Genomic DNA, 25,932 nt, shown 5'->3' on the forward strand with positions numbered 1-25,932 from the left:
CTGGGAATGATGACCAAATGTTCTCTTTAAATTTAGCCACAGCAGCTTCAGATAAACATCTTCTATAGCTGAATTTATTCCTCAATGCTGTGGAGCCCATTAAAGTAAACTCAAATGTAATGAGGTAATGGTCAATCAGGAGACAGTTTGGGGAAGGGTTAGGGTAAGGGTTGATTAGTAGGCTTGATTGAAATTGGTTGCAAACCTACAAATTGCTAACTGAATGCCGGAGATACACTGGGGTTGCGGGGTTTGTGGTTTGTGTCTGTTCTCTTTACACAAAAACAGGGACTATCAGCGGCCGCCAGGAGATGATCACGAGAGTGGAGCCAGATATCACGAGGAGGAAGTGTGCACTCTGAAGAGAACTACACCCACATACCTCATTTCCTTTGTGTAACCATAACATGAGCTGGACCAGGGAAAGATAAAGCATCAGACTTCATGAACTGATGCTGGTCAGGGAAACATAGTCTGGCCCAGAGCTCTGTAAATGATCTCTTTTTCTATAATTTACTTTGCAGTAGATGTTATAATAAAACACGTGAAATTGATTTGGACGTCTCCTGCATCCTTCATCAAACAAATGTGCAAGTTCACTTTGGGAACTCAACTGGATCAAGTTGTTTCCTTGCACCACCAAGTCAGCCTCTCCACCTCAGCACTGCGGTAGAACTGTGGTAGTACTCGAAGCCCTTTAGGGCAGCAATCCCCAATCCCGAGCCGCAGACCTGTATTGGTTCGTGGGTGAGTTGGTTCTGGGCCGCACAAAAAGAATAAACTTACATTATTTCTGATTTCTTTGTAAAGTTTCTTTGTGAAGGGGCACAGTGAGGAGACAGAAGAAGAGCCTGCGACTTCCATGAAAAAGAAAGCTGCATTTCGGTTCGGGGTTAGGGGGCAGAGAGGATGTTACTCATGTTTTGTTGTTGGCGGGACGAGGACACTGCTAATAAAGTTGCATACGAGTGCACATTTATTATTAAATTTGTTTTTATGCCGCTTGTATCATTTTATATTGTTGTATTTATCCGTCGGCCAGTTTAAAATATTGTCTGACCTCAAACCGGACCGCTGCTTTAGGGTGCTTTTTAAAGCAGCCCGGTGAGTGCCCTGTACTTCGTGCTGAGGTTCTCAGCGTCCTCAACAGCATACATGAATGTACCTATGAACGAATGAATGAATTATTCAATCAATGAACTAACAAATAATTTACATTTCATTTTTTGCATCGTTCTTGTCCTGTAAATAATTGCAAATGGGAATATATGACAAAACGTACTGTGAGTCTCCACTATCAGTTCTCCGTCATGTGGAAGTGTACATTGTGGAGAACATGTCCTGTAAGTATCGTACAAATCAGACGATGTTTGCATAATGAGGTTGACCTCCTGTGTCCAGGAGGTGTGACTCAGTATTGACACATAGACCAGTCAGAGCAGGAGTCCTGTCATGTGTACAAAATGTGTGACAGATTGGACAATGTATGCTGTAATTATTGGGACTTCCTCTTTTATCGCAACACATCGAAATTGCCCCATAGGCCACAGCCAACAGGTGTGGTGGATGAAAAAGAATATAATAACTTTATCTTTATCTTGAAAGATCTTAATTCTCGGTGCATGTGAAGTCAGTTGGGTAAATAATGCAGGTATTCTTTTATTTATGAGTCGTGCTGACTTCCTGTATTCATTAAATGGCGCTCTGCGTGTGATTCTGTTTTGACATATAGACACGTACACGGCAGGAATGAATAGGTGTGCAAAAGTTTGGGAAAACTGGATACTATAAGTATCATGTACCAGCCACCACTTGGGACTAAGAGAAAGAGCATAAGCATTTAAAGGGAGCTTTGAAAACTTCTGGCTGTCCGATTTGGACCTTTCACAAAACAAAAATACGCTCCAAAAAGAACACCACCTATCTACAATGCTGCCCTGTCAACCATACCCAGCAGAATCAACAACTCAGCCTCCAACAATGGTTACCCAAAACAGACCTCATGTGACTCCAAGTACCATAACGACAGTTATACCATATGAACCAGTGGGCTCATATGCCTTTGCTATGGTTGAAAAAAGTTTGTTGAAACAGCACTGACAAGTAAAAAAAAAAAAAACAAAAAACAAAAAACAAAAAACAGCTAAATTTATTCAGGAGTAGATGGTAGAACAGTATAAGTTAGACTGTACATGGAAAGCTCATCTATCTGAATATACCAAAACTGGAGAAATGTTTTATGCAACTTAGCATGACATTAGAGTGTATGACATCATTAAAAGACAAAGTTACATTATAAAACATGTTAGCATTGACAGAGGCAAAGCTGGGAGTAGAGGCACAAAAGATCATTATGTGGCTGATTTTTTTTTTCTTGATAAGATTACAGACATATTTCTATGAAATAGGCATCAATAGAATCAGTCAATGAGGTCATGATTATTTCTGAACACATTGAATGTATGAAACAGCATAGTTGACACTGGTTTCTATCACAGGTATTTAAAATTCAAAACAAAAGCAGCTTTTCTCTTTTTCCAAGTATGTGATTCATACTGTTACAGTCATGTAAAAAGGCAAAGCTCTTGGAGCAGAAATCAAACAAGGCTTGATGGCAGATGTTGAACATTTGTCTAAACTGGACAACACCAAGAGAGAACTCCACTCCTGAGTAACAAGGGTGAGAGACAGAACTCCTCATGGCAGCTGAAGTGAGGTTTGGTGTGGATGCAGGGCCTCAGTATGCTTCTAACAAAGTGTCAGTCAGATCATGTAGCAGTGCCTCAAACAGCTGCCTGAGGGCCAAAAGTCTTTTTGCAGTGTTTCAAATTTCTCTAAAGCACTTTCTTCCATTCTTTCAACAACTGCTTGTCACCTCACTGACATGTTTGAGACTGCAGCCGCTAAAGGCACAGAGTACCTAGGGACAGATGGAGAAGGCAAGGTTTTTCGGGCTGCCTCATCTTAGGTTTAGATGTAGTTTAAAATGAGAAAAACAAACTGAGCTCTTCATGAGTCCAAAAACAGTAGGCTATCAGTGTACCTCTTAATAGGAAAATGTACTTAAAATCTGTTATACACATTGTTAAATTCACTTCCCTTCTCTGACCTATGGATGTCTTCTTGATCTTTTAACTCAGGCAAATTTAACAACTTTGACTTTGACGGCAACTTCACAATTTCTTCAGAATTCAAGTAAATCTCAGAGCTGCTTTTTTCTTTTGTCTTCCAACAAGTCCAGTGCCTCCAGTGAATCATCAGATGTGGCAGGTATGATGACGAAGTGTGTCCTCTGGAAGGATGTGGCTTGTTTTTTTTTTTTGTTGTTGTTGTTGTTGTTGTTGTTGTTGTTGCCACAGTTGCAGAAAATGGAGGCATCAGAGGTTGCATTAAAGAGGTAAGACAGAGCAGTGGGCACCCTCGTCACTCAGTGCTTGTCAGTGTACTGTCTAAGCTCCAATCATCAAAAAAAACAGGTTTGTTCAGCACTGACAGAGGCTGTGTCAGAGCACATTCCTGTTTTGTCAGTGACTTCATGGGGTGAGCATTTGCATAACCACAGGCTTTCTTTGACCTAAAGTGATGGCAAGACAAGTCAGGAACAATCCTTACAAAGAGGCCGTGTACACGCACGCAGCTCGAAGAGCTGGTTTAGATTCATCAACTTTATGTTTCAGAGTTGGACAAACACAGTGGAGTCATTGGCAGCTCCGACTGTTAGTGATGAGGTCCTACACACTGGTAATTGATCATGTAAGATTGGTCCAAGTGAAGTCAATGAACTGAGCCATGTCTCACCGAGTCTTCAGTGGCAGTAGATGACATTGTTATATATGAATCATGCTATGAGTAAGTAGAAAAAATGTTCAGGTTTTAGCCCATAGATGCAGACCCTGTTGGCTTGCTTTAATTTTAAGACCTTTGAAGGGTGTGTTCCATTAGTTACTGGGGCATCACCCTGAGTAAAAACAGATGGACATTGATAAAATGCTAATTAAGCTAAATTCTTAAGATACACTGCTTCCCCTTCTTTTAACAGGACCTAATAGTTTGGTTACCTCTGTAGAGTTCAGGCCCAGACACCTGTCTTAAACTCCCAGAGTTTGGCCATCTTGGCTGAAAGTTTGTGCTGCTCTCAAAACAAAAAATCGAATAAAAATAACTTATGGTAGTAGATAAATCCGTGTGGTGGGTTACATCACCTGTTATAGGCCACAGTCAGGTTGGTATGAAATACGCATGATGATGAATGAGACATAAAAAAAAAGGAATAGATGAAAATTTAAACAATACATAACCTGTACACAACAGTGAGAGCAGCCAGCAGACAACAGCTTAGGGTCATCAGTAACAAACAGGCCGGCTTTATCCCCTTTCATGTTAAGTTAGGAAGAATGTAAAAGACAGATGGACATTAGCAGGTACCTTCTAGAAAAGAAAAAAAAAAATTCACAGATGACGTCAATATTAGGTGGAACTGTGGTCTTAAAGGCCTTGATGGGAAAATCTGCTCCTGGATGAAGGCAACCCTTTTTGACAAGCACGAGAAGCCTGTTTGGCCAATGCATGGAAAAAAGACCCTGTAACATGGGGTCATGGTCATTGGGCTTGAAGGGCAGAAGCTTCAAATTAGGGGAGTGATTTGTAATATGCCCTAAGAAAAAGCCAAGTACAATATGTCACTCTCAGTCTTGCACTAGCCTGGTCTCACAGGGTTTTATTTCACTAGTGGTCTATCTTTTTGTGCACTCTCTCACCAACCCCCATCCCAGGCACCTGGCAACAGTCACTGAGCTGCTGATCCCATCAGTGCCTGTAGGTGCCTTTAATGGCTACTCAGTAACACAAATATACCCCCCCCATGAACATAGTCAGAGCAGCATTGAAAAGGACAGTGTGTAAAGAACAAGAATCAGACCAACACATAGGAAGAATACACAGTAGAGGATGTCAGAAAGTTCCACTGGAGAGTGTAGGCAGCGGGCAAAGGGTGGGGGTTAGAGGTCATTTACAGTGGTCTTAAAGGTCAGACAGTGGTGGAGGCTCTCAGCCAAAGGCAGCTATTATAAGTCACAGTGAACAAGCTCAGTAAGGCAGAGAGCAAGCATGTGGGCGGTGGGGGCTGGTAGTAGTGATGGTGGCTTGAAAACACAGTCAAAGTTCCAAAGTGTCACTGCCTGCTTCAGTTTCAGGCTGGTGGTGGTGTGGAGGGTAAGGAAAAATGCACATTGACACCCATCCTTCCAGCTGGCTCCATCCCTCCCGCTTCCTCCTCTTGTCAGTCCACTCACTGCAGCATTAGCTGCTTGAGGTTGTCATGAAGGATGGTGTCCTTGACATCACGGAACACCAGTCGGATGTTCTCAGTGTTGATAGCTGTGGTGAAGTGGTGGTACAGTGGCTTCTGCTGCTGCTCACGACGTTTTTTGCGAAAACATTCTACAAGGAACTGCTGGACGTCTGCGAGGCTCCTGGGGTTTCCAGAAAACTCAGGAAAGTAGTCTTTGATGGATACCTCCTTTACCTTCTCTTCCAGGAGGTCTGTCTTGTTCAGAAACAGGATGATAGAGACGTTGCTGAAAACCCGGTTGTTGACTATGGTCTCAAAGATATTGAGGGATTCACTCAGCCGGTTGGTCTGTCGATCTTCCATTAGCACCTAGATGGGTTAGAATAAATGTTGGAGTCAAAGGGGATCGTGACAATGTGTTTGTGATGCAAACAAAGTGTGTTTGACTATGAAAGAAGCAAAGATCTCTCTCTGAACAAAAGTCATCCTTTACCACTTTTCTAGGAACATTTAGAAGTCAGCCCCATGCAGATAAGCATTTCCATCGACAGAAAAACGTCCAACAAGAGTTATTTGACTATAGCTGCTGCATCCAAAAAGGGTCTCAAACCTTTTTTTTAGGCGTAATCATTTTCACGTTTTTAGGATGCAGACGAAATAAAAACAGCAACACTTCAACTTACAAACATAATTGGTCCAGCAAATGTGACATCACATCAAGGACAGCTACAGAAAACACAGTAGCTTCCTTCTCCCAGTTTAGTCTGCATCGACCTGTGGCCTGTACTATGATACAGATTTGTAATGCAAATTCAGGCTGAATACTAATGGTTACGACTGTGGTACATCATCATGGTCACTTACGCCTACCCTCCTTTTGAGGGCCCCTCTCAGAAGCAGTGTCCTCCACATCCTCTGCATGCAAAGCATGCATCACTGGACTGCATTTCTAATTCAACTTCTGAATGTAAATTGTCTGTTAGCATGAGTGTGGACGGTTGTTTATCTGTGTATGTCAGTCCCGTGACAGACTAGCAACCGGCCCAGGGTGAATCCTGCCCTTTACCAGAATGTTAACTGGGAACAAAATTAATGAAAGGTTTTCCACTACTTCCATTTTGATATGCTGAGAAATTTCATTAAAATGATTCCAGATTATGCCCATTTCATCCAGATCTGTCATTTGAAGTTAATAATCTGGACTACCTAAATGGAGTACACCACAAATTCAGCCACAATCAGGAATTCCATGCCAGTGTTTGTTTGACTTCACTGCATTGTGTTGCTTTGATCTGTCTCACCTGGTCATATTCTGAGGAGGAGACAAGGAAGAGGATGGAAGTGACTGAGTCAAAGCATTCAAACCAGCGCCGCCTCTCAGAGCGCTGTCCACCTACATCCACCATCTTGAAGGGCACATTCTTAATCTCAAAGTCGTACTCATGGATGCCCTTAGTTGGCTTTCTGGCCAGGAGAATGTCCTGTTGACTGGGAAGGTAGTCCTGTAAAGAGATTATTATATGTATAGAGATGGGTTTCTACAAATAGTACAGTTCTCATTCCAAGTTCACATTTGTTGGAGTTGAACTTAAAGCTGTTTTTTAAGCTCTTTCAGGATAAAAATACATGTATTTTTAGGTCAATATTTCCAAAAGTCAACTCAATACACACACAGATACATTTGCAAGTTAGTGCATCCCTGTTTTACACGCTGCATTCCTGACATACCATAACATAAGTAATCACTGCTCAGTTCAATCTTTTACTAATGTAATTTTAAAACAATACTTTCCAGATGTACCTTGCGGTGGCATTTTTTGTGGTCGTGTAGCTGTTCTTGAGCATCTTCCTTGTAATGTCAAATGGATTGTTAAAAAAAAAATAATAATACTTGATACTTGTAGCTGTACATTCTCACAGAAGATATACAACTATTTTTTTCCCCAAATAATTTTTGAAGCAACAACACCGATTGGCCGAGGTAAACTGGTTTCAGGATAAAACAGGGGGGCGGACAAAGGGAAACTTTTAATTTCCATTTTCCCACATCAATGACTATCAGTCACCTATTATGTGCTTTTAGACTACGGCGTGAGCTGATCCTTATCTGTTTCTAAATGGCTCATTGAAGCCATTGTTAAAATTACAGTATCATTTCATGGCTGTTATTCAGGGTTTGGGATTAAATTTTTAATACATCTGGCATATTTGACCAATTGAGTTACCACAAAGTCAGTGTCTTATATTATTCATAGAATGTATATGACTCAGCTTGTTGCTGAATAGTGTGTGCGCTGGTAGCTAGTTTGTTGAAAAGAGAAGTGAAAATCTTGTCTTCCTGTCCCTAATCATGCTTCACACTGGTTTGGTTGTGGCACTCAGTATTTGTCCATGTATCTTAGTGCCATTGCAACCATCTGTTATGCATCCTGCTCGATGTAATTTGTGGAGCTTTTGCCCACTGGGCATGACTTACTGACTGTCCAAGCTTTTCCAAATTGTCCAGGAAATACTTGACCGACTCCCCCTGAGAAAAGGAGAAGTGAAAGAGTGATGTTATAAAAACAGCAATAAAACAGCAATCCACAGCTTGAATCAGCAGTCTCTATACAGTTTTTTTTTTGGACTAAACATGCACAATCTAAACTATCTACTATCTACACACAGCTGCTTCAACTCAAAAATCACCATCATGGACTGCAGCTGATGATGATGGTGGTTATAATTTGAAGCTGCAGATCAGAACTTGGATTTTAACCTGCATTTAGCAGGCTAGCTGTTTGGTATGGCATCATTTGCAGCAATTGGACTTTTTGAATTAAATATCTAAATATAGAAACTTTAAATGACAAAACTGCAGTGTCTGACATGTGAGTCACATGGTGGTGAAATTAAAATACCCTTGACAAACCATCAAACCAGATAGTTTCATCTCAGGCCTCAGCCAATTTTATCTTTAACAGGTACATAACCCTTCTACTCACAAAGCTGGGTATACAGATATTCTTGCCATTAATAATTACTGATACTAGAGATATAGCTCTTATTTTGATAATCTCCCCTCTATAGAATAGACCTGCTGAGGATATTCTATCTAGGTTATCCCACATTCTATATGTGGAACTAAGAATAGACTGATGAGGGAAAAAATTATTTTAACTTTAGCATGAGATTGACACTGACCATTCCCAGGTATGGAGTGTAGACTGGTGAGGGAATAATGAAATGAAAGAATAGATTGCAACAAAACAGTTTCAGGACAAGTCAAGCTCCCACAGGACGGTTACAGATCATTTTCCTGTAAGCAAGTCACTGTTAGACCACAGCTTTAGTTTGTGTAGAACAGTGAGGGAGACATAGAGGAAGGAAGGGCGTGGGGAGGCAGAGGGACAGAAAGCGGCAGAGAGAGGCAACCCTTTTTTCTCATATATCCACCTATTTGCTTTTAGTAGCTGTAGCTCAGCCACTGTGACTTTTATCGATTCAATGCTTATCTGTTGATGAACAGATGAGCATTACAGTAATCATTGGAGTTCCAACTTCACAGGCAAACAGTTAAGTGTTGTGAATGTAAAATTATTTACAGAGGCCAAATACTAAAGAACAGAGAAAGGGAAGTCAAAGATCTAGTGGTGCTGAACCACAATACTGGAAATTAATTCTATGTTCAATTTTCCCTCTTTCATTGACACCACTGATTCGCATTTACCCTCTGAATTTATGTAGCGTATCAAATATTGTCCCAGAAATGCAAGGACAAGCAAGTAAGGATATTTAGTAGGGATGTCCCAATAACAATAACAGCATCGGGTATAGGTTCTGGCACTGTGCACGAATAACTGTACTTGCAATCATATAAGTGCTCCAATACAACCACACCCGATACCACTTTATGAAAGCACATCAACTAGCATCTACGGGAAAAGATATATATATTAGGGCTGTCAAACACTGTCAGATTAATCTCATAGCCACTGTGGATTAATTTAAATTAATCACAATTAAAATTCATTCTTTATTGCGTTTCATTTTGTGTGGGAATAAAAACTCACGAAAGAAGGCAATATATAAAAACACCAACCACATCATATTTAGAAACCAGTCTTTTTCTTTTTTATAAACAAACAAATATTGGCATTACTGTGGCCCTCTTATTAATCTTTTAGACAGCTACTGAGACAGACTCACTTGTTTACTTGTGTATGGGAGAGAAGAGCTGACTGCTTCCTATGTACAACGTTACCCAGAGCGGTGAGATATTTATAAGTCAAAAGTGTCAGTTTTATATGGACTCCTGAATGAGCTTAGCACTAATGATGGAGGTATCAATTCTGTGGTATTTATGCGAAATAAAAGTGCATGTGTCACTTCTGAATCTTTTATTATAACTTACTGCAGGGTTTTCTGAATTTGGGGGGAAAGTCCTGCATACTAATACTCGCCTTTGCTCTGTACTGCTGGCCGCTATCTTGGACAGCAACTTAGGGCAACTCCATTTGGGCAAACTTAATTAATGTAGTGCCAGATATGCATTGCCAGAAACAATTTGAGGTGCATTAATTTTGAGAACTATATATATATATATATATATAAAAAACAGTGATGCACAGTTGGGTCCGCCATCTTGGGCTCTTGGAAAAAAGTGGTGCCCTACTTTTGACACATACATATGAGTAAACATGTACGTGGAAATAAGACATGGAACTCAAATCTTACCTATTGTGACTACAACAGAAGATTTATTTTTTCCATTAGAGACTGGTATCAACTAATGGAAGCTATCAAATAATATACATCAAATTACATCCATTATACAGTCCATTTGGATTCGCGATAAAAATTTTGGCGATGACTTAAGACAATAGAAACAATTTTGACCAAAGTCAAGCTGACTGAAAATTATGCACTGCCAAACCGCCCAGAGACGGGGTGAAAACCCATCTTTTACAACACAAGCAACTTGATAAGACAATTGTGGAACCAACATGACACCACACAAGTTCAGGGAGCTTGCAGTTTCTTGAATATGGAACTGTGTCTTTAAGACAGTGAAGTGTCAGTAATGAAAATTTGTTACAGTCAGGAAACACACACTGATGAAGAGAACATTTTCAAAGTAATTGTATGAATTTGAACTGCCTTTACTAGTCAAAGTAAAGGCATTCAATATAAAATAATGAAAGAATTTTTATTTCCTTATTAAGTACTCATATCAGTAATTACCCAAAGAAGTAACTGTACTTGGTCTGCAAAAAAGTAGTATCAGTGCATAACCAATATTATTATTAGTGATGCATTTATTACTTTTAAGTAAACAGTGATTTTTTTGTGACTGCGTGATTGATGTTCTTACTGTCTTTCTTGTTACATTGGAGCACTTTGAAATTCTTTTAAATGTAAAGCGCACCACAAATGAAATATATTACCATTGTTAATATTATTAGTATGTCGTCTGGAGAACAGATACTGGGTAACACTCACCAGCTGGAACTCCCTGCGCCGGTCATAGGCATTCTGGATGCCCTGGTCAGTCCACAGGGCGGAGATTGATGGCAGATAGTGCTGAAAAACTTTGGCCTCCACCATGCCGTGACCATGTGCCATTGCTGCCCGTGTGTCAAATGCCATCATGGTGTCTCCATGTCGCTGATTTGATGGGTTGCCCCACGGGATGTGCAGTTTTTCCCGAGCATCCACCAACACTCGGATACCTGAAGGGGAAGAGAAATGTCATCAGGATATTAATCAAGATTATTTGTTTATTTGTATAAGTTTGAGTGGCACAAGTAATACTCTGATACAATTTATTATTTTCCCTAAAAGTACACACAATTCAGTCACAATTCACAATTGTCCTGAACAAATCACTGATAAATAGTGATAGGACTGGATGATTTGGCCGAAATATCTAATTACCATTTTTATGGCAGATGATGTGATTGTGATTTGATTTGTGATTTAAATTTGTTCTGGTGGAGGTATGTTGTAAATCCTCTGACTTGGCATGCATCTCAGATATGAGGAAGGCTTTTGAGAGAGTAGCCTGATCTGCTTTACTGAGACATGGCTCAGTCAGCTGGGTGACATTAGGTTTGATGGCTTTACAGTCACATGGGCAAAAACAGATATAAAATGACCTCTCACACTCATGGAGGGTTTTGCATCCTAATGCACTGTGTTCAAATACTGACGACGCCACCCCTCTCAAAAAGAAACTAATCAAACAGAGGAGGCTGGCTCCCTGGTATAATTCCCAAATCTGTGCCTTAAAACAGACATCAAGGAAATTAGAAAGAAAGTGGCGTTCCGTTAAGTTGGAAGAGTCTCACAGAGCCTGGAAAGATAGCCTAAAAACATATAAAAAAGCTCTCAGCAGTGCTAGAAGTTCATATTACTCAGCACTAATAGAAGAAAACAAGAACAACCCCAGGTTTCTCTTCAGCACTGTAGTCAGGCTGACAGAGAGCCATAGCTCAGTTGAAACAGTGATCCCCTTAGCTCTAAGCAGTGATGATTTTATTAACTTTTTTTACAGATAAAATTCTCACGATCAGAGAAAGAATTCATCAGCTCTTACCTACATCAGACAATAATCTTCTACTGAATACAGAAACTCTTGAATCAACTGCAACACCTCTAACATTTGGAGTCATTCTCACCTCTGAATCTCTCAGAGCTAGCTTCTGCAGTCTCATCATCCAGATCATCAACCTGTCTGTTAGACCCAGTACCAACTAGCCTCTTTTAAGGATTTTATTTAATTGAGCCACTCATTCTAGATCTGATTAATTTGACCTTATCTTTGGGTTATGTACCTCAATCTCTTCATGCACTGTAGTCAGTTATGGAGTCCCACAGGGTTCGGTACTTGGACCAATCCTCTTTACGCTTTATCTGCTACCTCGAGGCAACATTTTCAGGTAACACAGCATCAACGGTCTAGGGGGGCGGACAATTTTCAAGATCAGGCTTAAAACTTTTTTTGCATGACAGCGCTCATAGTTAAAAAGTCCTCTGCTCTTAAGCTATGCTGCTATAGGCCTAGGCTACTGGGGGAAGGACTGAGCATCTCTCTCTCTCCCTCTCTCCCTCCCTCCTGCATGCGCTGATAAGAACCATGCTTCTTAAAAATATGTTTCTCCCAGTTACAAGCATTGGTACTGCATTTACAAACCATGTTTTCCAGAAGTCTCTGTCTCTTTAAATCATTTTATAAAGATTTTGGTCAACCTGCTCTATATGTTAAGTGTCTTAATGTACCTTTGTTATGATTTGGCGCTATACAAATAAATCTGATTTGATTTCATAGTGACTACATGGGCCACTCAACTGAAACAGGGTTCCTACAGCTTCAGGCAAGTCCGATTTAAGACTTTTTAATGCCACTTGTAGTGAAATTTAAGACCAACTTTACAATAACCAAAACTGAAAAAAAAAGACAAATTTAATAGGGTTATGGACAATTTTGCCTAAATGTTTATTATTACATAATACATGACTTTTTTGATCAGTGAAAAAGCTATATGATTTACTTCAAACGTTGAAGGGGAAAAAAAAACAAACAAAAAAAAAAACATAAAAAACACTTTCTAGTGTGGAACACATGGAAAACAATAACATAAATTAAAACCATTTTGCCTTAGATGTACAGGCCTAATTCAAACTTGCTAATGTAGACCGTCTTGTCGGAAATACACTTCACGCGCGAAATAAGTCACCTACTCCTTCATTTGACTTATCAACGGTGTTTTGTTTCTGTGTTCAAACACCACAGTACCACTGCTTTCAGTGTAGGAGTATATCCAAATGTTGTTCCGAGGTCTTTCGCTGTTTGCACTGGCGCTGGTATTGGAGATAGGGGTGGAGGAGCAGTGCAGATGAGGGTAGAACAAAACTGCGAAATGTGTACGAGGTACTGGTTTCAGTGTACTGCCAGCCAATAAGGTAGTGCTTCTTTCATGAGTGGTGGTGTTTCCGGTATCCAAATCTATGTGGCGTTAATGTGAGAGGCATTTGGTAAAGTATTTAGAATATAAATGTCAGCCTGGGGGGCTGCAGTGGCTCTCTGTGTTTGGCGCCTCTTGTGCTCCTGCCCCTGTGCTCCTGCCCCTGACCCAACTCTGGACCCTAGTAATGGTCTCACTCATATTTAGGGAATCCCCACATGCATGTGTGGTTTCACTTGACAGCTCTTGTTGGGTCACATAATGAAGAATTGATTAATCCTATCAAAAATGGGCTGAGCTGTTCTTTCAATCTATCATTATGTACCCTATGTTTTATTTGGGTCCTCTTTTGGGACACATTCATCCATTTGGACTGTCGTCTCTCCAGAGATCTACACAGAAACCCTCTGGACTCTCATGGTCGTGAGTGAGGTGGCAGGAAAAGCACACCATCCTTCACTCCACCAGTTCCTATCAGCAACACCTGCTTCCCTTCCCCTGTCCATCCCTCTGCCTCTTGTCTGTCCTTTGTTCTTCCCTATATTCACAAATGCAGACATTTTTTTTTCCAAATCATCAATAAATAAATAAGTACATATATTCCTATATTTTCTGTAAGGCACAGCTTGTAGTTAAAAAATTAAAGTTCATTTACCCTTTAGCTACGCTGCTATAGGTGGTGACTCACCGCCATCCCATGTTCCTACAATGCAGCATCATATGTTCCTGCCTGCACCTGTATTGAATATCTAGAGCAGAAGAGGGGGATATTTAAACTGGTGTAGGCAGGAACATGATGCTGTAGTACAGAATTCTTGAGGATGTGGGAGCAGCGGGTGTTGCAGGAACATGGGATGTTTCTAGGTGTTACGGTTTTATCATAGTTAATAATAATAATTGCATACTGTCATAGAAACAACAACAAAGTGCAAAAATTTTGTTTATTTGCCAATAAAGGTTTCAACAAGCCTGCTCACCAAAAACAAAAGAAGTAGGACGTCATTTTCTATTGCTGTGAAATACGAACATTCTTCAATCAAACCCTGACTAAAACATTGAATTAATAAAACCACATGCTTGGACTCATTTTAAAGCTGAAGATGTGCCCAACAATAATCCGTGGTTCAATTTTATCCATCGTGTCCAGTTAATCTGACATTTTGTCTTTTTTCCCTTCTGGGCTAACGCTAATTTAAAGGTCCGTCAGACTGCACATCAACAACGCGCAGGCAGTGTCTCCTGTCAATCAAAGTTACGTTGAAAACAAACTTTCCCTCCAATAGGAGAGGCCCTGAGGTTTCCTCTGACGTATAACAATCCCTGATTGGGACATTTTTTTCACCCCAAATAAGCCCTGCGTAACTGAGTTTATTCAGCATCAAGTTGAGGAGCACTACGCCCACAGTGGCGCTCACAGTGACGCACACAGTCGTCGTTGTCCTGTATTTTTCTTCTACCTGTTTCAATCGATATTTTACTGTCGTTTTTGTTACTATTCTGGAAAAATTTGCCATTTTTTCCACCAAAATGGCTTAGATGTTTACAGCGACCAAGGTACTGCAAATGCTGGAAAGGGAGGACGAAAAGTTGGACGTCGACAGCTCGGACCTGGACAGCGCAGACTCAGTTGACGAAGATGCTTATGAGCATGAGGAAATTGTCTTGCTCGACCAAATGTGAGTAATTACCTATATGGAATTGTTGTTCAGTCACAAAATGGAGTAAACAACAAACTTTCATCCTGCCCTATGTGCCCTAAAGATAATATCTTACTAAGCCTGTGAGCAGTGATAGCTAAAAGATACAGATAAAAAAGATCAAATTTACAAAACGCTGTATTAGCTGCTGTTTCAGGAAACATTATCAGGAAACACAGCATCAACTTCCACTGCTATGCAGACGATACTCAGCTGTACCTATCAATGAAGCCAAATGAAGTCACTCAGATAGTCAGACTGCAGGCATGTCTTGAAGACATAAAAGTCTGGATGACTGGAAACAAAACAGAAGTTATTGTCCTAAGCATCTCAGACAAATACTATCTAATCATCTCATCAGTCTGGACGGCATTACTTTGGCTTCCAGCTCCACTGTAAGAAACCTTGGAGTAATTTTTGACCAGGACATGTCCTTTGTCCCTCACATAAAACAAGTTAGTCGGGCAGCTTTCTTCCACCTGAGAAACATTAGTAAAATCAGAAACATCCTTTCTCAGGATGATGCAGAAAAACTAGTCCATGCATTTGTAACTTCTAGGCTGGACTACTGTAACTCATTACTATCTGGATGTCCAAACAAATCTCTAAAAGGCCTTCAATTAATTCAGAACGCTGCTGCACGAATATTAACAGGAACTAGGAAAAGAGATCATATCGGCTTCCAATAAAATATAGAGTAGAATTCAAAATCCTTCTTTTAACATATAAAGCTCTTAATGGCCAAGCTCACAGGAGAGATGTGATCTCTTTTCCTAGTTTCTGTTAATATTCATGCAGCAGCATTTTGAATGAACTGAATGAATGAGTTACAGTAGTCCAGCCTAGAAGTTACGAGTTCATGGAGTAGTTTTTCTGCATCATGCTGAGAGTGGATATTTCTGATTCTCCTAATGTTTCTCAGGTGGAAGAAAGCTGCCCTACTGACTTGATTTATGTGTGGGACAAAGGACATGTCCTGGTCAAAGGTTACTCCAAGGTTTCTTACAGTGGAGCTGGAAGCCAAACTAATGCCATCCAGACTTATTAGAAGATTAGATTGTGTTTCTCTAATCCATATCCAGATTTCCATCCAGATTTTAAGAGTGGGAGATGTAAAAGAAAGCAGACTGGGCTAAGACCTGAAATGTTTTCAGCACAAATTCAGCAACACACCACACCACAGCAGTGGTTCTAACTGACATAACTTGTCATTGGGACAAGGAGGGGTATGGGCTGACAGGGACAGGACTGCTGCTGACTCATATGCTGTTGAGTCGGGTAGAAGGGGCCTGGACAGCTGATTTATTATGAATATCTTTCTAAACATTCACCTGGACATATTAAATGTAGGTTAAAAAGGAGTGAAATTTAGGCTAGTCCGTAGCACAGAACACATATTTATTCTAAAAACTTAAACCTCAGAGTCCTCACTCCTTCCATGGTCCATGAAGTCTGGCCTCATTTTCCTGAAGTCACATGCAAATAGCAAAACATTTTTCTAAGTGAAGTGGCCGGAGGGTGTGCTATACGCTACTAGTAATGGTCAAGTCATGGTCTTGTTTTCCTGTATACAAGTGTATGTTTGTGTATATGCTTGTTAATGTGTTTGTGTGTATCACCCCCCCGTGAAGATGCTACGAACAGACAGCAGAGGAGAAGGAGAAAAAAAACTGCTACTACAAAGGCCTTACAGACAGAAGCACCTCATCACCCAGACATGATGCCACACTCCCTGATGCTCAAAACTAGTTCTTTGGCCGGTTTGACATTCACCCCAGAGTACCCCATTGCACCATCCAGGGAGGAACCCACACTCATCACCACCAGGTGAGATCCACTCTGAGGAGAATTGACATCACCGAAGCAGCAGGACCAGACAGGGTGCCAGGTCTCACACTGAAGGCATGTAGTTTCTGTTTGTTTTCTGTTTTCTGTGTTTGTGCAATCATTATTCTATTCCATTTTACGATTGTTATTTTTATTCTATTATTCTATTTTTATTGCTGCTGGAACTGTGAGTTCCAAACATAATTTGATTGTAACAACTACAGTGACAATAACGTTTTCTAATCTAATGTAGCGTCTTAAAATGCTAAAACTCAGATTGCTAAAACACAATCAAAACAGCTGCCATTCAATATGTGCCATTTATTGAATACAGTAATATGGAAAAGTAACATGAGACCTATTATTATGCAGTGGGTTGAAGGAATGTCTGTCTACCTTCCTTGTAAAGGAAAAGCAATTTACACACTCTAGGACAAGCAAGAGAAAGAGGGATCTATATTGAGCCACTTCACAGATTACATAAGGGATTTATTTAATCATTTTAGTGAACCAAGAATTGATGTGATAATGCACATTTCTTTGATTCATATACACACACACAAACACTAAAGATGCACTGGGCCAGTGAGGTCCAAGGAAACTGAAACATGAGGACTGCAGAATCCGAGGACCGAACCATCAACCTTTTTAGTGAACAATCCTCTCTACCTCCTGAGGTCCTTAATCCAGTGAAACATGTCAACAAGGCCTGTGTTGGTTCAGTACAGCCTTTTGATGGTGGCAGTCCAGGCTGCAAATCTGAACTCTGCTTCACCACTTCATACAAGCCCGCTTTGTTCCTGGCCCCAAACACATTTAATCAGACTGTGGGCAAGTCAGTGTGTTTGCTGACAACTCAAGGATGGGTTTATTCTGCATATATTTGGAAATAACTCCAATATGTCTTTTAGTTAGTGTTAGGGTTCTAATTAAATACATTTTCTAAGTGTTTTCGCCACAAAGCGTTTAGCAAATCATTGGCACAAGTATAAATCCCAGCACAGTACATATAACACGAATTGAACCTATTTTTGCCTGTTTTATGTTGTTATTTTGAAGCTTTATAACTCCAGACGTAAACCCACAACTATCAGGGATGGCTGAAATTAACAAAGACCTTTGAAATATGAATTTATGAAATTTTCTGTACTGTCTTTTATTATAAATTTCATAATTACATTAAAACATGGGGCAGTAAAAACACACTTTTAGTCGAAATGTCCACTTGTTGACACAGAGAGGAGAGCCAACAAAGGGACCAGCTGGCTGCAGGCGGCCGTCGTCAACGTCGACCCGTGCAGCTCTGGTCCCGTTACGCAGATTGTTATACGTCAGAGGAAACCTCAAGGCCTCTGCTATTGGAGGGAAAGTTTTCAACGTAACTTTGATTGACAGGAGACGCTGTCTGCGCGTAGTAGATGCGCAGTCTGATGGACCTTTAAATTAGCATTAGCCCAAAGGGGAAAAAAGACAAAATGTCCGATTAACTGGACACAATGGATAAAATTGAACCACGGATTATTGTTGGGCACATCTTCAGCTTCAGCTAAAATGAGGCCAAGCTTGTGGTTTTATTCAATGTTTTAGTAGGGGGTTGATCGAAGAATGTTCGTATTTCACAGAGACAGAAAACGATGTCCGACTTTTTTTGTTTTTGGTGAGCAGGCTTGTTGAAACCTTTATCAGGAAATAAACTAAATTTTTGCACTTTGGTGTTGTTTCTATGACAGTATACGATGTTTTGGAGGTGAAGAAATGGGGTAAAGATAGGACATATGTCTTTACAGTCCCTTTGTTGTTGACGTGATGCCGCTTGTTGTCTTGCTGTCTGCGTTGAAATTTTCATTAAACCCTGCCTACTTTCGCTGTATAAAGCGCGCCTTTCATATGTTTATCAGTTTGGGACGCCGCCACTAGGGGGACTGCATGAAGAGGTTAAATGTATTCTGAAACGTAGTAAATGTAAATTGCGATTCTTATGAATCAACTTTTTGGCATACTCCTAACAATCACCAACCAAAACATCTCACAGCATTGGGTGTGCGTTGGTGGCCTTGCTCCCTGTAGTTATTTTTGTTTCCTCTCAGTCCAAACAGAGGAGGGAATTCATCTGGCAGCATGAGGGGAGTAAATCACCTGTGAAAGATTATGCTATTTTGTCCATAGCCATAATTGGCAGCATTTCACCCCTTTGCCCCCTTCTTCCTGATGATGTTGTCAGAGCAAAGACAAATTCCTGTAACCTGTCCAGAAACCTGCCGTTTAACTAGAAATGCAGAGACCCTTCTGCACACTGAGATGAGCTGAGCACAGTAATGGATCAAGAGTCTCAAATGTAGAGAGTAACTCTACAGCATGAGCGACAGCATGTAGATGAGATACAAGGCAGTTCTTTTTCATCATTTAGCACAGTGGCTAGCTCAAGTTTACTCTGTCCATTAGGTCTCTGCATCTGTTACTGCACGTATGCCCTCAATCAGAACAGGCTAACTGCTTACTGGACTAGCAGTGGTAAAGATATTAACCAGATTTTATTGAAGGGGTTTATCCTTCTGAGTACCAGGAGCCCTTGTGGTGGTGGTGGTGGTGGGTTGCAAACAAGATCTTGCTATTCACTAAGAGCTGTCTCAGCTTCTGCAGAAAACAATGATGCTAGTTAGGAATTGACTGGGGATGCTCTTTTCTCCCTCTTATGACTAAAGTCAAACCAGATGCAACCCAATCGTGGGCTAATTTTTTTGTTTTTTTCTTATTGTAGAGCATAATTGTTTTTGTTTTTTTTTAAGTCAGAAGAAACCATATTTTGAAGAAAAAGTGGAGCTGAGGAGGAGTGAAGGGTGGTTCTGACCTGCTCTATACTCTTTCATAATTGACTCTCACACCCCCATTTGATTTTCCTAACTACATTTCAAATACTTCCAATACCTACAAACTTAGCACAACTTGTAACAATTACTCAGAAGGCACATGTGAAGGGTGCATTGCACCCAAAAGTAGCTAGTGAACTTCCTTTTCTTTAATGAAATGAATGAAATTAATTCTGGTTGGAACCCGAACCCATTTATCATGCTTAATTTTTGTTGCTGAAATATTTAGTTTGGAGTTTGTTCTATTTCTTCAAATAATACTCTTGTAATATCGTTCACAGATAAGCCACTTTTAGCGCTTTCAGAGTGCTGCTTCTTTTCAGTTATTCAATAGCTTACTGTGTTAGTATGAGTAAATGAATGGAATACAGCTATTATTCTTCATGTTCTCACTTGCCATGTGTGTTTGTGAGAGAAATTTTCTCAGCGTGTACACAGGATTATAACAAGTTTGAGAGCCACTGCTCTAATGGTCTATGTTCTCCAAATGGGACCACCATTTAAAGCATTCTATGGTGTATTAAAGAGTTGAAACTCAATATTCAAGAGTCAGTAAACTCATTAGGAAAACATTTTCTTAAGTACTGTCACATTAATCCTCCTATAAATAGGCCCAAATGAAAAATAACTGGTAGATATAAAATTTTATACAAGTCAGGACTGAGCTTTGGCTCTTCACACAAATAAAATAAATATTTTTCATGTTTATTTTTTTCCATGTTAAAATTGACAGGAGAATTTGCAATTGGAGATTGCATTTAACTACAACTATTGTTGTGACCCTTGTCTTAATTATCACATAGGATAGTTGGAGAGGCTTTGATAGCGCTTGGTGTTTCTGTGCTTAAATGTAGAACAGAGGCCTGGTAATTTGTCATACACACTCTTCATACCACACAACCACAACTTACAAAAAAATTGTTTTCATTTTCAATCCTATTTACATTCTGGACACAACAAAAAGTTACAAATTGATTCCCCACCCCCAAACAACAGATTTACTACCTCCATACTGACATTATACTAACAGAAATAGTTTCCTCTTTAGTCTACATACATCAAGCATCACTAACATCCCAGTGATTGGAGCTGAGCAAGCCTTTTCAGCCTTACATCACTCTACTCCTGTTTGCACTTATTCATTGGGAGCTTACATACAACAACCCCCTAAATACACACACAATCACTGTCACATAATTGGAAGTACAAATAGGGCTTCTGTCTCGGAAAAGTCACTGGCTGATTGTTATTCATCTCACACTGTATAGAGCCAATCACATCTAAGCTCAGACCAACGCACACAAGGACCCCAGAGTGACTCTGCTCTCCATCAACAACAAATTTTGAAATTTAACACAGAATTGTATTTATTAGTTCAATGTTTTAGGTTCTGTTTAATCCTCACTTTGACTTTTTTTATATTTATATAAGTTAAGTTGGGTAAGTTTGTGTTTATTTGAAAATTTTTTTAATTTTCAATCTTACGTTTAATAATTGTATGTTTAGTGTTAAACTTCTGTTTACTAACTTTACACTGAGAGCAAAGATATACTGGAGTCAAATACTTGGACCACATTGCAAAAATCAATCAACTGCAAATTGCAGTAAAACTCACCAAATTGCTGCAATACTGCAATATACTCACAAAGGTTTAAAGAAGAAACTGTCCAGTTAATTACAGACCAATAGAGGGATTTTAAAATTCTGGAAAGTTACTTTAGAACAGACCTGATTTTACATTTTTCCAATTAGCTAAGGTTTAATTTACCTTCTTTACAATAGTAACCCTAATAATTAATGCACACCTGGTTTACCCTTGATCATCTGCGATGTAAAAACATATAGTGAACCTGGTGTTTCACAGATCCCTCTGTTGCATGGCCAGTAACAGCAAATCAGTCTAAATGCTGTTTGACTGGCACAGAAATGACAGTGTGAACGGTACATTTAGACAATGCAGATCTTCAAGTACTTGCAAATGTGGCTACTATAACAGACAGACTTCTTCTATAACAGAAGACACGTCAAACTGGAAGGGACTTCCACCCAAGGCTCACCTATGTGATCAGTGACTATCCTGTTCATGTTTTTTTTTATTCTCCACTTATGTTAGAAAAATACAGACAACAGCCCAGGTGTGAGGGTGGATTACATATTATGTTCACAACACTCTGTGTGTACAGAGAAGGCCAGTGGAGTGCCAGACAAAGATGACAAAAACTGTGGATCTTTTTTAACCATCCACCAATTTACCAACAAGCAGATTTTTTTCCCAGTGCTTCTGGTAGCATAAGGTACAACTGACTATTTCATCCTTTTTTTGTGTGTGTGTGTCTAGAATGTGGAATTTTTAGGAAAATCTCAGCATAGGTTAAAAAAAAAAAAAAAAACAGGAATAGAAACACTGTAGTATACTATTGATTTTCAATCATAAACTGCAGTGTCTGTTCTTTGTCCTTTAATCCAAAGTAGGTTGTATAATACCAGTTGGTCAGTACAAATATCACGAAAACTCAGACTTCTTAACAAATTTCGGTCCCACACCAAAAGCCAGAAAACAAGTGGCTTTGGTCCACAGAGTGTGTCCTTGACAACATAAAGTAAAAAAAAATGAAACTAACTCATCCTGAATCCTGTCTACAGAAGTTGCTGTCTGCCTTTGAGCTGCAAAGATAAGTTTCAAGTGTTTCTTCAAGAGGAATTAGTTGCATGCAAGCTTTTGGTCATCTATTCACCTTATTTTCAAACACGGAAGTAAATAGTGATGAACTTCCATGTATTTGTGTGGCACTTCCGGTCAGCCGCTTTCCCTTACTGGAGCTTTGTACCAGTACAAAGCTGATGTACTGCCCAGTCAAAGCAAAGCTGACCTCCACTCTGCCTGGGTCCTTACTACATCGGCCGGCACGATCGAAACGACCGGTTGTTCTTGTGTTGCGGGACAGGGAATGTCCTGCAGTCACGTATGAAATAAAAATTCAATTAACACTTGAAAATGAGAAGACATTTTATTTAACGTCAAGCTGTATGTGTAATTATATAGTCTGAAAATCTTTCAGCACCATTCAATACTTGAAATATCATCACAAAAATAGTGCTTCTTGAATAGCTCATTCAAGAAGCACCCTCTTTCTCATAAATTGTAATTGTTTAGTTAATGTAAACATACACATATGTATGTATATCATATGTACAAATGATAGCAAAATCAAGGCACAGTGGTCTGTAACTAGATTTAAAAAAAAAAAAAAAAAAAGTGGACATGACATTTTTCCGTAAGACTGCCAATTTTACTCAGCATCCTCATGGATGAACCACAGGCAAAGGGATTTATTGTCTTTCGATGTAGGGTGCAGATCATATAGCGCCTTACATCCACATTCAGCCCTTGTACACGGCCAATGTTCAAAACACTCCCCCTCTAGGTAAACTTTGCGTTTATACCAGTTATTATGATAGCCCGTAATCACACAAGAGACCCCGGTCTTCCTTGAAGCCATTACTTAAACAAACAAACAAACAAAAAAACACAAATATCTCTCTGTAGCTGTAGTAGACACAGCTAATAGCTACACAGCGGTCAAGAGTGCTGGACCAGAAGTGTCACACAAAAAACTGGAAACTGGCTGCGTTGTGTCTGGACTCCTTGCTTCCATGAAATATAAGGTGAATAGCTTGTCTCTAATCATCAATGTGAAATAAAAGACACATTCATACAGGATACCAGTTAAGGTGTTGTTTTTTTTTCCTTCAAGTTGTGCAGACCTATCATGGCACCCACACTTCAGATATAATGTTTATTATTTACTGTCTCACTGTGTTCGTTCATAGTCGATATCAAAAGAAAAAAAAAGACGCACATAACACAACATGCATTTTGTAAATAATTTCTGTGATATTGTTCATGGTTGAAGGAAGCTAATAAAAGTAAAGTGACATTGAACAGACTAAATTGTAAGACTCAAATTCATTGCTTATCTGCAGCAGAGCAACCTTGCGTAAGACAACACAGTTGGTCTGACAAATCTCACAGCAAGATGTGATTCGCTGTCTAAGTGTGCACAGATAGTCTTCGATAACACCAACTGCAACATCTTTGGTGGCTTAGCTTAGTGGTCCATCATTTTTGGTAAATCAAAGAAACAGCTCCCCTGGCTCATTGGTGAGCAGCTACAAGTTTAGGAACACTTGGCATTTTGCAGCTGGGAAGGGTGGATGGTTATTTTGGATAAACCAAACTTTACATTACACTTAGCGTTAAAAAATGTTTAAATGTCACATTTCCTACCAACGTGATCAGTCATTTTAAATGTGTCAACGATAATAAAAGGATTGCGCAGGTGTAAATAAGTTAGGTATGCCTAACCCCGGTCTCACTTGTGGAAAGTACGTTTACTGTAAACAAGCACATTTTGGGGTAATATTCACTTTAAACAGTACCAAGAAGCGTAATTTAATAATAGCGGCCATGAGGAGCACCAAGACAATGTTGGTGCTATTGCCTATGTTTTTGTAACTTGTTTGTGTTACTTTTAAAGGATAAGACCGGGAAGGTCTGAACAAACACAAAACCATTACCAGACTGTGTGCGCTACTATCCACTGCAGTCAAACACAAATAACAAGGGCGTTTCTTGGTCGCTCAAGCCAGCTAACCAGACTAGCTTCGTCGAACACAGAAAAGTGCTACAATCGGTTCAGCTGCAGCTAGCATGGCTACCAACTTCCTACTTAAATACTTCTCACGCCCTAAAAAAACAACCAGTTGAGCTCAAAACAAGCCTGCTTCCGCACACGAAAGACATGAGGTGCTCTTTGGAGCCTTACCTTTTATAACATTACTAAAAATCGTGGCTCTGAATTCTTCTTTGGCCTTCTGATCGAAGTCCTGCCCGTGGATAATGCGCATCTGTTTGAGGAAAGTGGACTTGCCGCTCTCGCCTGCCCCAAGCAATAATATCTTAACTAACCTTTTTACGTATGTCTTATCTCGACTGATACACTTATCTATCTCCTTGGATTTTCGCAGTTGTTCTGCCTCACCACTTGTAAGGAGACAGTTAGGGAAACATACAGATAAAACCGAGCGGGACGGCAGGAAATCCGCCATCTTTGAAACAACTTCATCTATATAGACAGTGAGGACTTGAGGACTGAGCTAACCCCTGTCCGCTGCTGCGTTCATGTGTAGTAGGAATAGTCTGACAAACTTTCTCCGCAGCTGTCATCAGCGTGGTTCAACCAGTAAAATCCAGCAAGGAATAGCCAACCGCTCTGAGCTGAACGTGTGGCAAATGCTGTGCGGGAAGCTGAACAAAACAACCTTTTAAGCAAAACATTTCAAATAAATACATTCCTGGAAACACAAATTGCATCTAACAAACTGTCCATCGTATGCAAATAAAACAATTTCAACGACTTGGAAATTTGGTGTGTGGTTTAATCAAACCATTTTTGCTATTGCTGTGATTTCTCCGATGTACGTGAATCGAACATAAATTGGATGTACAGTGCCATGTAAGGAATGCTCAAGATAAACCGCGCAAGCGCGCCCCCGCATCAGTGTCTGAGTGGATTCCAGTAGCGGTACAGTTGAGCACTTTTTGGGGATGTAGGCATTTCAAACTACAAGTGGTTGGAGTTAAGGATCCTCAGGGAAATTGTCCGCATCGCTCGTAACAACCTAGGCTTGGTTACACTCAGTGTCACCAGGTGTCTGAATGAAAACCATTAACCTGATGTGACTTACTACGGTGTGTAATTATGAGTAAGAGGGTTAGAGTTGGATTGTGACAGTGACGAATGACTTGCACGCAAGATGATTTCCAAATACTCTACTTATTGCAATGAATAAATGTAACTTAAAAGCTTTCCAATTTGCAATGTTAATTTAAATTTCTCTACAATAAGCAAAATAAATAAATAAAAAATACTATTAGATTTCGTCAAGTCTGGACTAAGTCATGCTGATATTTTTCAGTTTATATATTGTGCAATATATGCTAAACTAGGCTAACTGGTTATCTTTACATTACCTAATAACTTATATAACACATCTAACGATACAGTACAAACAGTAATGTAAATAATTTCATTAATATTACAGCTCTGACACTGGGTCAATCACAGTCCTCTCTTTGCAGCAGTTATTTAGGAAGCACCAGAGGCTTTTCGCTCTAATTGCTGAGGGATAAGAGCAAAGGCTTCATACAGCTGATTGGTGGATAAATCCATTCCTCCCATCCTCCCCAGACAGGAGGAGCGTATACACATATTTCTCTGCCAGCAACCATACATATCAGAACT

The 25,932-nt window shown here is 39.8% G+C and overlaps 1 protein-coding gene across 2 annotated transcripts; it reads right to left on the reverse strand.

Annotated features, from left to right (window-relative positions):
- Positions 1-3,252: 3,252 nt before the first annotated feature.
- On the reverse strand, positions 3,253-24,748 carry gna13b (guanine nucleotide binding protein (G protein), alpha 13b). 2 transcript variants are annotated; one of them, XM_029509230.1, is made up of 5 exons: positions 24,454-24,748; positions 10,772-11,001; positions 7,767-7,817; positions 6,592-6,792; positions 3,253-5,659 (listed from the first exon to the last, which is right to left on the reverse strand). In XM_029509230.1, the coding sequence occupies exons 1-5, from the start codon at positions 24,734-24,736 to the stop codon at positions 5,288-5,290; spliced, it is 1,137 nt and encodes a 378-aa protein (XP_029365090.1). In that variant the 5' UTR covers positions 24,737-24,748; the 3' UTR covers positions 3,253-5,287. The 2 variants fall into 2 exon arrangements, with proteins under 2 accessions (XP_029365090.1, XP_029365091.1); XM_029509231.1 differs by lacking the exon at positions 7,767-7,817.
- Positions 24,749-25,932: the final 1,184 nt, after the last annotated feature.

Source organism: Echeneis naucrates, chromosome 8, assembly GCF_900963305.1.
Source record: "Echeneis naucrates chromosome 8, fEcheNa1.1, whole genome shotgun sequence".
Classification (NCBI taxonomy): domain Eukaryota; kingdom Metazoa; phylum Chordata; class Actinopteri; order Carangiformes; family Echeneidae; genus Echeneis; species Echeneis naucrates.

Excerpts from the sequence above, each read along its gene's own strand:
- gna13b (XM_029509230.1), bottom strand. The coding sequence starts at position 24,736 with ATGGCGGATTTCCTGCCGTCCCGCTCGGTTTTATCTGTATGTTTCCCT. Across the intron at positions 11,002-24,453 it reads TTTTAGTAATGTTATAAAAG|GTATCCGAGTGTTGGTGGAT; the intron begins GTAAGGCTCCAA and ends CTTCCCCTTCAG. Across the intron at positions 7,818-10,771 it reads GGCGCAGGGAGTTCCAGCTG|GGGGAGTCGGTCAAGTATTT; the intron begins GTGAGTGTTACC and ends TCCTTTTCTCAG.